We start from the raw sequence: 13,415 nt of genomic DNA, 5'->3' as shown, positions 1-13,415 counted from the left end.
TTGAACTTGGTCTCTGACCCAACGCAAGCTGCAAGCTCTGGCTCTTGCAGTTAAACAACGAATGACAAATTTTCCATGTCTATGTTGAAGTGGGACAGACGCGTGCGATGTTATCAGGCCAACAACAACGCCAACAACAAAAAGTGAACGGCCCGGTTTTAGTCACGTCACGGATATTTCAAATGCGACGACTGTGATTGCGAATGCGACCGCAAACCATGTGATCTGATTACGCTGCTAACTAAGAGAGAGAGAGAGAGAGAGCAACTCACTCTCTTTTGAACGCGCGCTCTCTCAGTAAGAGAGAGCTTTTAAGCATTGATGATTACTCGAATGCCCTTTGACTGCAAGTTGGCACGCCCCCTCCCAAGTACATTGAAGACTTGAACTTTGTGAAGTCGTAAAAGTTGATAATTAAAACCGCGCTACATTTTCATTTGCTGAGCGCCATTTTTCATCATCAATGTGTTGTTGTTTTTTTTTTCTTCTATTTTTTTATGTGCGCCCCAAAGCACTAATCATGAGGGTAAATATTTATAGTCGCGTGGTAACCTCGTCGCTGGGCTCCGATATTGATAACACAAAAACGAAGGCGACGGACGTCGACGATGACGGCGATTTTTAGCTTTGGATTTTTGAATTTTTGATTGGGGCGACGTCGTCGTCGTCGCGTCGGTCGCCGGTATTTCATCAATGTGGAGGGGACAAGTCCAATTGTTGTGAGTGCCAACAACCACAGGAGCTGTCCAATCGAATTTATCGAATTTTTTTTTTTGGCGTCTAATTTATAATTAGTCTGATATCAAAGACCATAAAAACCGAAAGCCACTACAATGGAAAGCTATCGATCAGCCTCAACTCAACTTCACTAGCAACTTGTTTATCTAAAAGGGTTGTGGAGAGGAGGGAAGGGGGCTGTGTTACAATAATAAGTATCACTTGGTAAACATCTGCGGCTAAACTAATTAATTTTATAATATTTTCATTTACCAATACCAATGCATTATTCATTGGTATGTCGCTTAAAAGTAGCACAAGATCTATGCATGCAATCTAAAAGCTCACATTACACGTCGAGCTTGGGTCAAAAGCTCAACGAATTTGCTGCCCTTGAGCTTCCGCTCAGCAGCGCAGCATGGCTTGAAAGCTCTGCCTCGCTTGTTGTTTTTGTTTTGCTCTTTTGCAATAATCATTTCGCTACTCTATGGGTTATTATTATACTATTATTAATTTAACCATATCATTGTTTGATTACTTGTATTTGCTCAATTCGCCGGGCAAAAGCAATTGGCCGCATTACGAAAAGAAGGCAAAGTCAAATAAATTGTCACATGGGCTGCTGTCGATTGCACGATTCCTCTCTCTTTCTTGCACACATGCAAACACAGAGATCTCAGTCACGCACTGAGATTGTATGTGTGTAAACAAAGCACACGCTACACGTGTTCTTCGCTCAGAGTGAAGAGGGGGGAAATATGCAAGAATTGGCAGCCAAATGAGTTGAGTTTTATTTAAAGTGAACAATGGGGAGGGGGGTGTGTTGGCAAACTCACCTCTTATTGATAAATCCATAATGTTCTCACGCTCTCTCTCCGCTTCGCTGCCGCTGCTGGTGCTGCTGCTCGCACTGCTCTCAGCAGACATGACGCTCAAATGAAATCAACTCACGGTGCGCAAAAATAAAAACGAAACTGATTCGCTCCAAGAGCAACAACAACTGGGTAGCAACACTTGTAATAAATGCGCCAGACACAAATCCGAAACACTTGTAAAATGAATATCAAATTATGAGCACAACGATCAGCAGCAGAATAAGCAGCAAGCACAGCACCAAGCAGCGCAGCCAAAACATTGTGAGCGAGAGAGTGCTGATGCTTTTTGGGGGGGTTGTTGCAGTCACGTGGTCGCCTTTGACGTCGTCTTCGCCTTTGCTGCCGACGCTGCTGGAGTAAGGAATGAAAGAATGTATTGGTGTTGTTGTCAAGAGCGCGACGTACTCTCGACACACTAGTCGTCTCGCTCACACCATCGCCGTGCTTATATAAGCCTTATGTAATTGAGAATCGAGAAGGCATGCGCACGGCGCTTTTGTATGTAGTCACAGTGGGCAACAAAAATAGCAACTGAAAGAGATTTGTGATTTTTGTATAGTGAGGTGGATGATGAGTAATCTTGGCGATCTCGATCTGGCTATTTTTGGTAATGCCCATGCCGCCGCACTAATGAGTTTCAAGTTGCAACAGGATGAGCTCCCATCACCTGTTCCCCCCTTTTCATTCATTAAAAACTGAAAAACTGAAAGTGTCAAACGTTTCAACTGGCATTTAGCACTCGGTATCATCATTATTTATTTTTGTCAAGCATTTATAGAACTAACAATAAAAAAAACTATAAACAAAAAACCACAACAACATATTCACAAGGCTACACAATCAATTTGATTGGCAAGCTGTCCGCCTATTTAGATACGCGACATTAAGTTTGAGGGGATTTGTGTGGGGATTATGTTTGCACCGACCGCCGGCAGTGGGATTAGTTCTCAATATTCTGATACGCCTGGCTGGCAGCTGGTTTTATGTGTTACAAATTGGGTAATAATTTAAAGCTAAGCGATTGCACAGCCATTAGAAACGTGCTCAGTAATTACAAAAAAGTAACGTTTTAAAATGAACTATTTTTGTTGCATACTTTCAAAAGTAACTAAATTGAGCAGTTCAGAAAATTTTCGTTGCATACTTTTCGGATCTTTGAAAATGTAAAACTGCAGTTGTTACTTAACATTAGTTAAGAGCATTACAGTGGTCTAACAATAGATTTAGAAAATATACCATGTGAAGTATGACCAGGGGAATTTATTTTTTAATTTTGGTATATCTGTTTGACATTTTTGAAATATTGCCAGTGGTCACATCGCGCAGCTTTAAAGAAAGCTCTCTTTCTCTGCGTTGCCGCTCATTCTCGAGAGAGAAGTTGAACGATCGTGTCGTGTTCCGTTGCGGTTCGCAGTGTACAAGTTTTATTCGCAAGCGCGCGAAACAATTCGCAAAAAGTTCAATTTGATTTGAAAAATAGTGCTTGCCATAAAAAATAATTGCAATTGAAATTGAATTGGCAAAACATCTAATTCTGCCTCCAGCAAAATTCGTTTGTGCATAATTTTGCAGTCTTTGTGTCTGTGTGTGTATGTCCAGTGCTCGCGTGTGTGTGTGTGAGTGTGTGTCAAAAACGTGCGTGAAAAAATGCACTAAACACACGAAAATCAAAAGCGCAATAGGAAAAACATCAACAATGCGAAATTAAAAGCGAGCAAAAGCAAAGTAAAAGAAAAAAAAGAAAGAAATTTATAATCGAAAATCGAATTAAAATCCGGTATGCAAAATACAATGCCAGCTAGTTTTCCAGCTGCTGCTGCTGCTTCTGCCGCGGATGCGTTGACGCCGCCAGACTTTGATTTCCAGATGCCTTGTCGCTACTTTAAAAGTTCTTTTGCGCGTTCGCTTTCACTGAACAACAACAACAACAGTGGTGGGAATGGGAATGGGAGCATTGCGTTGGCATTGGCAAAGAAGACACCACAGATTCCGATTTCAGCGATTGAGGCCATGCAGCCAGAAGAGAATGGGGAGGGTGAGGTGGAGCTGGAATTGCAATCACCCTGTTTGACGCCGCCGCCAGCGCTGCCAGCGCGTCGTCACACGAGCAGCAGTGGCAGCAACAATTTGACACATTTTAACACTGCGTCGGCTAATCAGCTGCCACCACTACAACATCAACAACAACAACTACAGCAACAACAGCAGCAGGAAAAGAGGAATCTGAATCTTACCGTCGCTTGGTCGCTACAGGTTAGTAACTTCTGCTGCTTCTTCTTCTTCTCTTTCTTCTACTTGTGTGCAAAAAGTTGAGTTTCCTTTTGTGCAAAGCAACTGGATATTTATGTCACCTTGTTGTTTTCCTTGTTCGCTGTTGTGTAGCCTTGACAGCCTGCCTTCTCCCTCTACGTCTAGTGCCGCCCGTTCGTTGCCTGCGTGTTAGTGTGACAGCGACAACAACAGAGGAGGATGCTCCGACAGGGTGGCCATGTTATGACAAACTTTTTTTGTTGTTTTAAGGTCAACTTGATTTATGTGTGTGAAAATGTAATGGATGCCATGTGAAGTGCGTGTGCGTAACAGAGATGGCAACTTGATCAATGCGAGAACTACGCACAACAAGAGTTGTAACATTAACATCAATGAGAGGATAGCTTAATTGGGCACACACATACATGCATGCAAAGTGCTTGCTGTTCTCTGAGAACATTTTATCACATGTGACGCACAAAGACGAAATATTAGATGCACGTAGCCAAAGCAATTTTCATTCTTTGTCAAAATAAGCGACAACTAAAAAAAATACATAGTTCATAAATAGTGTCATTAAAATTAAATGGGCATTTAAAGAAATTTATAATAATTTCGTGTCAGTTACAAATTGTGGTCTATTATTTTGTAAATCTTTGTTCTAAACACATAACTCGCTACTTCGTTTAGACTGTTTTTTTTTTTGAGCCTAAACAAATTGCGACAATTAGCCTAAATGTCAATTTTGTTGACTGGCAAGCAAATTGCTTATAGCGCAATACGTATTTCGGTCATGGTCTAAAACGCACAAAATGAAGACATCTTTTTTTTTGTTGACATCTTAAAGTTGCCTGTCGAGGTTATAAAACAACGCCCGCTCGACGCTAGATGGCGCCAGCGAGCGTTGCACAGTGTTGGGTAATCCGTAATCTGCTTGCAATTGAACTTGCCGGCCAAAGCTGTGTGACGTTGTCTCTTCTTCTTCTTCTTCGTCGCTTCACTCTTGGCTTAACGGTATCCAAGCGACGATGCGTCGACTGTTTTGACAGCAGCTGTCTCTCGATGTCGATGTCGATGCGGTTTTGCCAATTGAAAGTGAAAACCCAATGCAATGAACTCTTGGGCATGCCAAGGCGGCCAAGCAACTCCCTCCTCCTCCCCCTCTTTCACCACCCACACTGCTACTATCGAGGGGTGGAGGAGGGAGGAGAAAGCGTTGTGTGAGCCAAGCAGCTGCGTTAGAAAAATTCAAATTATGCGCCTCAGCGCCATTCAAGTGTGGCCAACAACAACAACAACAATGAGTATCGAGTGACAATCATAAAGAGAAATACAAATAATAAACAGGCAACAGTCGCTGATGCTGCTGCTGTTGTTGTTGTTGCTGTTGTTGTTGCTGCTGCTTTTACCCATTACGATTTTAACGGCGTCTATTAAAGCCACAAATCTTGGCGACATTTCGTAATGAGGCAGTCGCCAGTGGCATATCCATTTGCAAAAAAGAGAGACAGAGATAGGGGAGAGAGAGAGGGGGGGAGTGAGTGGCAGATAGACAAAAGGCCATCAAGTTGCTGCTGAAAAGTATCTGACAGATACCGAGTAATCGTGACGCCCGCTTTTAATTGTTGTAGTTGTTGCTGCTTTTCGTTTTCCAATGTTTTTTCATGACCTTTGCAGCCTTAATTAATGACTCAAACTCAAACTGAAATGTAAATAAATTTCCAGAATTCTTGCTTTTGCCTAATTACAGGTCGAGTGCGAACCTAATCACAGTTCCCACCTCCTCTGCCAAGTTTATAAACAACAATTTAGCCTTATGTTTATGGCCTGAATTATTAACAATTCGCCAGCTAATTAGTGAAGAATTTCGAATGTAGGAAAAACTTTGCTGCATTCTTTTTTTTCCGTTTATTTTTTGTAGTTTTTGGTCATGGCCATGAAAGCGGTAGGAAAAAAATTAAGCTAGCTGTCCATAAAAAATAAGTCTATTTGTTTAAGGTCATTTGCCTAAAATATATTATAGTCGATTAATCCATCTCCAAGTGGTAAAAAACTTTATTGTTTTTTCCACGAATTCTGCGTGTTATGCAGGAAAACTTATCAAACTAAATATTTGCACGCTAAATCAATATTTTGAACACAAACTTTTCTTGCGGCTTCTTCAAGCGCAAAAATATTCTTGGAAATTTGAAGAAAAATGTTATTGACTATGAGAATACCTGATATTATATTTAGAGAGTGTGATTAAATAATAACTATTTATTATTTTATTTATTTACTTTTTTTTAAGAATCTATTTTGAAATAAGAACTACGTTTGAAAATAATTTACATTTAATTATACAATTTAATATAAATTCTACTATGAGCAAACTCACTAAGATATTTTCTTAATGATAATGATTTTTATTCTTTTTTTTATACAAAAATCAACTTTAATTTTAAAATTTGATTTGTTCTATATATTTTTTGAATTATTTAATTCAATTTAAATAATTATATGCCATTACATTACATGAGACGAATATTTATATCTGCCAAAAATTATTTTACAGTATTTTAGGATAGTTAAAATATTTATTAAACAAAAAACAAAGAATTCGAAAATTTCAAATTCAAATTTTGAAAATTCTTTAGTTATTATTTATTACGATTACGATTACGATTACGAAATTACGATTTATATTATTTATAAAAGAATATAGAAGTTTAATATGTTTCTAAGTTGTCATAAAAAATAATATACATGACTTTTCCCTACCCGTTGTGTAGGTTTGTTAAAGTTGTTTGTGTCTGTTTGTTAAAGTTGTATTATATTTTTTCCTATAATGACAATTTAAGAATTAATAATTATTTTTTTCAACAAATTTTATACTATTTCGAGTTTTGTTTTTTTTTTGTAAAGTTTTTTTTTTAGAATATACTTTTTTATGTTATTCCTTTTTGGGTCCCTGAATTAAGCACTCAGCCTTGTGTTGTCTGTTTCTAATTAAAATACCCTTTCTAAATTCTGATCATCGGGTATAAAAATTGGCTGAGTGAGTTGGTTAAAAGAAAACGACACGAAATCCCAACATCATTATAGATTTATAGTATATATAGAGAAGCGTGCAGATGTGTTTGAGATTTTGTGCGGGATTCTTGGTGCTTGCAATTGGAATTGGAATTGAAAATGCCACCGTGATGCCACATTTCCATTTGGCTCGTCAATCGTCGGCAGTGTGAGTGTGAGTGCGTGTGTGTGTGTGTGTTGGGAGGGGGAGGGAGGAAGAGGGAGGTAGGCGGGGAGCAGTCGCAGGTCGACTGTTGATTTTGCATATGAGACTCGCTCGCATTTCAGCAGAGAAGCGGAGGAAAAGAGGAGGAAGAGGAGGTGAAGGGGATACAGGGGAAGGAAACTGAAATCGGACAGGTCCCACATAAATTCATCCAGAGACCGCACGAAGAATTTCCTCAACCCAGAAGAGAGAGAAGAGGAGAGACGCAAGTGTTGTATTTATTTATAGTCGAAGTTTTGCGCGTATTGCGTTAAAATAGCTTAATGGCTATATCAACAGACAGACGGACAGACAGACAGACCGGACAGACAGACATATCATCCAATCTATATGTATGTTATTTTTGCATGAAGAAAATTGCACGAAAATTCGAGATAAATGGAAATGGGTTAACGTGCTCTCGCCCCGATGTTTTATTCATGACTCGCAAGCCGAGGCAGTGTAATGAATGGAATAAATCTTGCAACAATGTTCGAGCGACAAGAACAGTGTGAATGAGGCGAAAGAGCGAGGGAGATGGAGAGATACAGAGAGAGCGAAAGAGAGGGAAAGAAATCATAACAATTTAAGTTTCTTCATTGAATAAGAGCCGCAACGGCAATCGCAATATGTTGCAACTGTCGAGACAATTTGCGAAACGGTTCCCGAAATTCCAAGCAACCAAACAAAAATGCAGCCAAAGCGGCGAACACAAGATGAAAATGGAAATGGAGATGGAGATGGTGCGTGTCTCGGCTAGACGTAATTAAAACCAACACACAAAACTCGACAGATTTTTTCGTCTTCTTTTATTTTGTGTTTTTTAGATTGCTATGCGCTACTGCAGACAAGTAACAGTAGCTATCGGTAGCAGTTGGTCGGATATAGGAAATATATTAACAATTTCTTCTTAAAGTTATATAGAGTTTATACCCATAACATAGACGATATTTATATGTCCGTCTGTCCGTCCGTATGTATAAACACATATATCTCAGAAACTATGAGATTTGTTTTGCTTGCTCGCAGATTAAGTTTGTTTTAAATTTTGACCACGCCTACTTTCGCACCCGCAAATTGGTAAAAATCAAATAACAAGCGTCATTTTGAAGTAAGATTGGTTTTTGGTACATTCAATAATAACTATTGTATTTAATATTCCTGAAAATTTAGTTGCGATCAGATAAATATTGTGGAAATACTACAATACCTAAATAAATTTAAGAAATACTTTTGTATAGACAAACCCGTCTACTTACTAAGGTTCTTAGTTGATTTGGCTGACAATTTACAATATTTGATATGGTATATTTATAATGTAGTACGCTATAAATATGCCTTTGGTATATTTTTAGTATTTTTACGGTATATAGTCGAGCACACTCGACTGTAGCTTTCTTATTTTTTTTTTCTTGTGATGCCTTGTTATTGAAATTGTGTGTGATTAATATTCAAATATAACAATTTCAATTTCAAGGAGTTAATTTTTTAAATTATGATCTATTTAAGCATTTAACATTTTTAAAGAATTCACTTTGAATTGACATTGTTGACTGACTTTTAATGCAATTTAATAAATAATTTGGTAATCAGTAAATAGTTTTTTACATTAAAGTTTCTAATCTTTAGAAAGCATTCTAATTGGGTTTATGAATGCAGAAATCGTTATGGATTGTATAATTATCATTTTATGTAATAATATAGTTTTACAAAACAAGGTTTTAATAAATTTTGTATGGCATTTAATATATTTTGGTATACATTAAAGACAGATTATTAAATAACTTGGTAAAATTTAGAATTGTTTTTTGACTTAAAATATAATCCTTGACATGCTTTGATTGAACATAAATTTTACTTACAGACTTCAATAGCATTTAATATGTTTCTTGATTGCCATTTAAATAGGCTATTTAATGAGTTAGAAGTCAGTTCAATAAGAACTTTGAACGTTTAATTTTTCTAATGGTTATATTGTAATCAATTCATAAATTTTACTTAGGAACTATTGTCTAAATGCCAAGTTTTTTCTTCTTCGCATAATGCATTCTTACTGAAAGAGTATTTGGTAGTCAACAATTCATTCAATGTTGTCTTTCCTATCAATTTTCTTTGACCACACACTTGGGTGCTGCTATAGCGCCAAGCGAAAGAATGCGTTTAACAGCCAAAGAAAGAAAGCAACAAACTGTGGCATCTAACCAAGCAAACAACTAACCAACCAACTAACAAACTAACTAACTAACTTACTAACAGACTGAGTGCCTAACTTCAAGTTCGAGTGGAGTTGTCCATATGGAAAATGCCTTCGCAAAGCATTTGGTTTTGGGCTGTGTGTGAAATCGTCGCCAGCTCATTAGGAATTTTCCATACCGGAAACTATTTGGCCATAATATTTGGTCATTTTGCAGTCGCTGTAGCTGTTGTTGTTGTTTAAGTTGTTGTTGCTGCGCCTTGTTGGCCAATTAAGCCATTTCCATGGCAACTTCGAGACAACGAGCAATCTGTCAGCGTGGCCAGCGTTTGATTGACACATTGATACAGTTTGCTTGCTTTTGGGTAACGAGTTGTAAGCTCCGAGAGCTGCGAATGGCAACGGCAACGCCGTGAGGCATGCAACATGTGGTGGCATGTGGCATGTGGCGACAGGTTGCTGCCTGGGCCACATTTGGTGCGACGCTATTTGCGTTTAGGCCATCATTTAAATGCCAGTCGAAGCAGCAATGGCTCCACAATTAGCTTTGCCATTGAAAGCGATTTAACTTCACGTTGCCCGAGTGCTGGAGTGGAGTGAAGTAAAGTGCTTCAAGTGCGCCTGGCCAAGAGCTATGAAATTGTGCTTACTCTTTGCCATTAGTGATGCACAGATCTACACAGATGGAGCTGACTGGGGCATAATTACCATAAGTGTGTATGAATTCCAACGGCATCCAGCGGAAGGGTCGCACTCTTATCTTTTCTTCTCTTGTGGCAAGAAAGTTTGTGCTATACATATCATCCCTCTTTTATTTTGAAGTATCTGCTTCCACATTAGCATTTCCATTTGTCTGCTGTGTTTGCTTAGAGGAAGTTTTAACTTCGTATACCCGTTAGGTGAAGGATAAAAGTATAAACTCACTTAGTGGCCACTAGTATATGTAAATGAATTAGAGGTTTCTGTGACGCTTTAAATTATATTCAACTATCAATATTATATTTAATATCACATCTAAAATACGAGGTACACATAATTAAGTGAAAATTGCACAAAAGGAAGTTTATGTACTCTTTTAACTTAAATGCAAGGCAGATAAGTGCACAGTTGATGAATTTTTGGATCATATATTATTATTACAAATATATTATGTTGTACTAAGAATGCTGTAAGATCGTATATTCAATTTCGTGAAAAAAAATCTTTATTGCACATTGCAGATAATTGCATAAATTTTTGTATAAACGAAATGTGTGCTTTTATCGACATTATAGATGATGTTTATACGTGGTGAATTTTACCATTATATTGTTATGTTTTTTAACTGTATAAATACTATGATTTGATGTTCTTATAGGGTTACAAATATTTACATCAAAATTAACTTAAAAGTGAATTGCGTTATCGAGTAATTTATTGCGTAAGTAACATTTGTTCAATCAAAGTTTTTCATCATATAGTATCATATTGTCATGGTTTTTTTTTAACCTGTGTAAACTTATCAATCTCAGGGATTATTCGATATTTTCAGACAGTAATTCTTCTTTTGCCCTGTGATCAATTTCATATACAACTGTTTACCAGGTATATTCTAGTTGAGCACACTTTAAATAGATTAATTTTCTTATTTTTAGACTGCGCATTAACATGAAATTGCGCACTTTGAATGTTTTTCCGAATTCCGTGAAGTCTTTCACACGCTTTTTTATCCAGAACCCAATCCAACCCCTATGACTGACTCACAGACCCAAAAAAAAGAAACAAAAATTGTAACTCCCGAAAAAAAAGAAACAATTGAATTTCCCACCAAGCTATTATTATTCACTTCACTCGCGCTGAGTTTTTTTGTGGTTGCTTCTCAGCGTCTTTGCTGCGCTCTTTTAATGCGTTTTAATTTAAACGCTGTTAATTTAGTTGTTACGCTTGAGGTCTGCTTTGGCAGACGGATCAAAGGCAGCAGCGAATAGATAACAAAAATATATGTGTAGAAAAGAAATTTCCCAGTTACATGAGCAAAGCAACAAAATAAAACAAATAATAATTTCACTCGCAATCCTTTTGATTTCTTCTTGAATGCTGACAACTCGTAATTGTTTGTAGCACTCTCTTGTGTTTCTCTCTCTTTCATACGTCATGCTAAACGGCTACAACAACAACAAGAAGAAGAGGAGCAACATGTAGGTATTGTTGTCGAGCTAGAATTTATTATTTCCGCCAACATGTTGCACGACTCAAAAAACAGCGATATGCTTCCCCCCTCAACAAAAAAAAGCGAAATAAAACGAAAAAAAAAAGAAAAGAGTTGACAGCCCAAGCGACGATGTTCCATTGAGTCATGAGCTGCGGCGTCGACTGCGCAGCAGCAGAGGCAACAGGTACGCATGCGCAACGCTAACGCCAGCGTCGCAGTCGCAGTCGAAGTTGGCGTCGTTGAGGGTGGCCGCTGAAGGGGAACGCAGCAAACGCAGCGAAACGCGTTCACTGCGGGCTGCTTTACTTTAATTTCGTCTACCTTGTAGTTGTAGTTGTTACAGTTGTTGTTGTTGTAGTCAATGCTGTTGCTGCTCTTGTTTGTGTTGTTGTTGCTGTTATCGGCACAATTCCGCCTTTTGAAATTTGCTGCTCTGTTGAGTTTTTTTTTCTAGTTTTTTGTTTTGTTTTACACTTGATGAACTCTCAGCCAGGCAAGGGGGAAAGAGAGAGTGAGACAAATATATGCTGCTTACACTTGTTAAAGGCTAAAACATAACCTCAACTCTGCTTTGTGGATATGTATATCAATTCCCAATATCAAATTATTGTGGTTGCCAACACTCAAACAAGTTTTTTTCGCTTTTCCGAAACAATTATTTTTTGGAAGAGCTAAAATAAATTCTTAATTCTGATTTAATAATAATGTAAATATCACATTTCACCTAATTGCAGTCAGATTTTAGCTTTATGTCCCAAAGAATACTTTTCAGAGATATAAAAGACAAAGCGAGAGAATTTTTTTTCAAACAAGTTTTTTCGCTGTCCCAAACAATTATTTTCGGAAGTGGTAAAATATAATCTGAATTCTTATTTATTCATATGTCAAATTCCAGAATATTACATTAAGTAAACATCAAAATAGCACTTTGCACTTAATTGCAGTTAGGCTACATCCAAATATATTTGCTTCTTCAAAATTGCTGAAGAACTCCGCATACATTTTTTAAAAGATTTACCATAACTTTAACTTCGCCCTAATAATATTTAAATACCCCAACTTTACATTAAATACAAACCTCACACTTTGCACTTAAATGCAGTGTTATAGTCGGATTTTAGTTAAATATATTATAATTATTATTCTGCCAAAAAATACTTTTCAGAAAAAGAGAAGACAAGGCGAGAGACTTTTTTTTAAAGCTAAAACATAATCTCAACGCTGCTTTAATCATATTTCAATTCTTAACATATCATTAATGTGGAAGCACTTGCACTTAATTGCAGTAGTTAGATTTAAACCAAATTAATTTGCCTATGTCAAGCACTCCACTTTTTTTAAGCGTCACATTTAATATTCTAAAAAAAAACCAAATAAAAATCTAAATAACATTTTGCACTTAACTGCGGCGTTATAGTGAGATTTTAATTTTATATGTTTACCACTCCCAATCAATATTTTTTAGAGTATCGGAAAAAAGCGAGAGTCACTTGTTGAAGGCTAAGACATAACTTAAACAATACCAAACATTATACCCCGTTAACACTTATTAAAGGCTATAGCATAATCATAACTACTCGTTAATCATATTTTACTTCGCCAATATTACATTAAATAAAGACATAAATATCGCTTTGCACTTAATTGCAGCATTATATTCAAATTAAAGGCAAATCCAAACAATACTTTTCAGAGTTGTTCAAAGTTAACCTCAACTCTGCTCTAATCACATTGCAACTCTCCAATATAACGTTAATGTTGTGTTGGGTTCAGCATTAAATAGCACTTTGCATTTTATTGCAAGTTTTATGGCCAAATCTCAGCGCTTATCCACACAACAATTCTTCTCGTAGAGTCACGCCTTAATGGCCCCAACCGAAGGTTGATATCATCTATTCAATTACTCAGAAAAGTATCTACACAAACAGCGCT

At 37.2% G+C, this 13,415-nt stretch overlaps 1 protein-coding gene across 2 annotated transcripts in view; it reads left to right on the top strand.

Moving 5' to 3' along the window:
* The first annotated feature begins 2,961 nt into the window (after positions 1-2,961).
* LOC133841484 (AF4/FMR2 family member lilli) overlaps positions 2,962-13,415 on the top strand; it is a 36,403-nt gene continuing 25,949 nt past the window's right edge. The window contains exon 1 of one of the 2 annotated variants that reach the window (XM_062274008.1): positions 2,962-3,845. In XM_062274008.1, the coding sequence (XP_062129992.1) occupies positions 3,372-3,845 (474 nt within the window). In that variant the 5' untranslated portion in view covers positions 2,962-3,371. The remainder of the gene's footprint in view (positions 3,846-13,415) is intronic. The other variant, XM_062274007.1, reaches the window with a different exon arrangement.

The sequence above is a fragment of the Drosophila sulfurigaster genome, chromosome 3 (assembly GCF_023558435.1).
Source record: "Drosophila sulfurigaster albostrigata strain 15112-1811.04 chromosome 3, ASM2355843v2, whole genome shotgun sequence".
NCBI lineage: Eukaryota > Metazoa > Arthropoda > Insecta > Diptera > Drosophilidae > Drosophila > Drosophila sulfurigaster.
The sequence above is the reverse complement of the archived record's forward strand: the minus strand, read 5'-3'. Positions and strand labels throughout refer to the sequence as shown.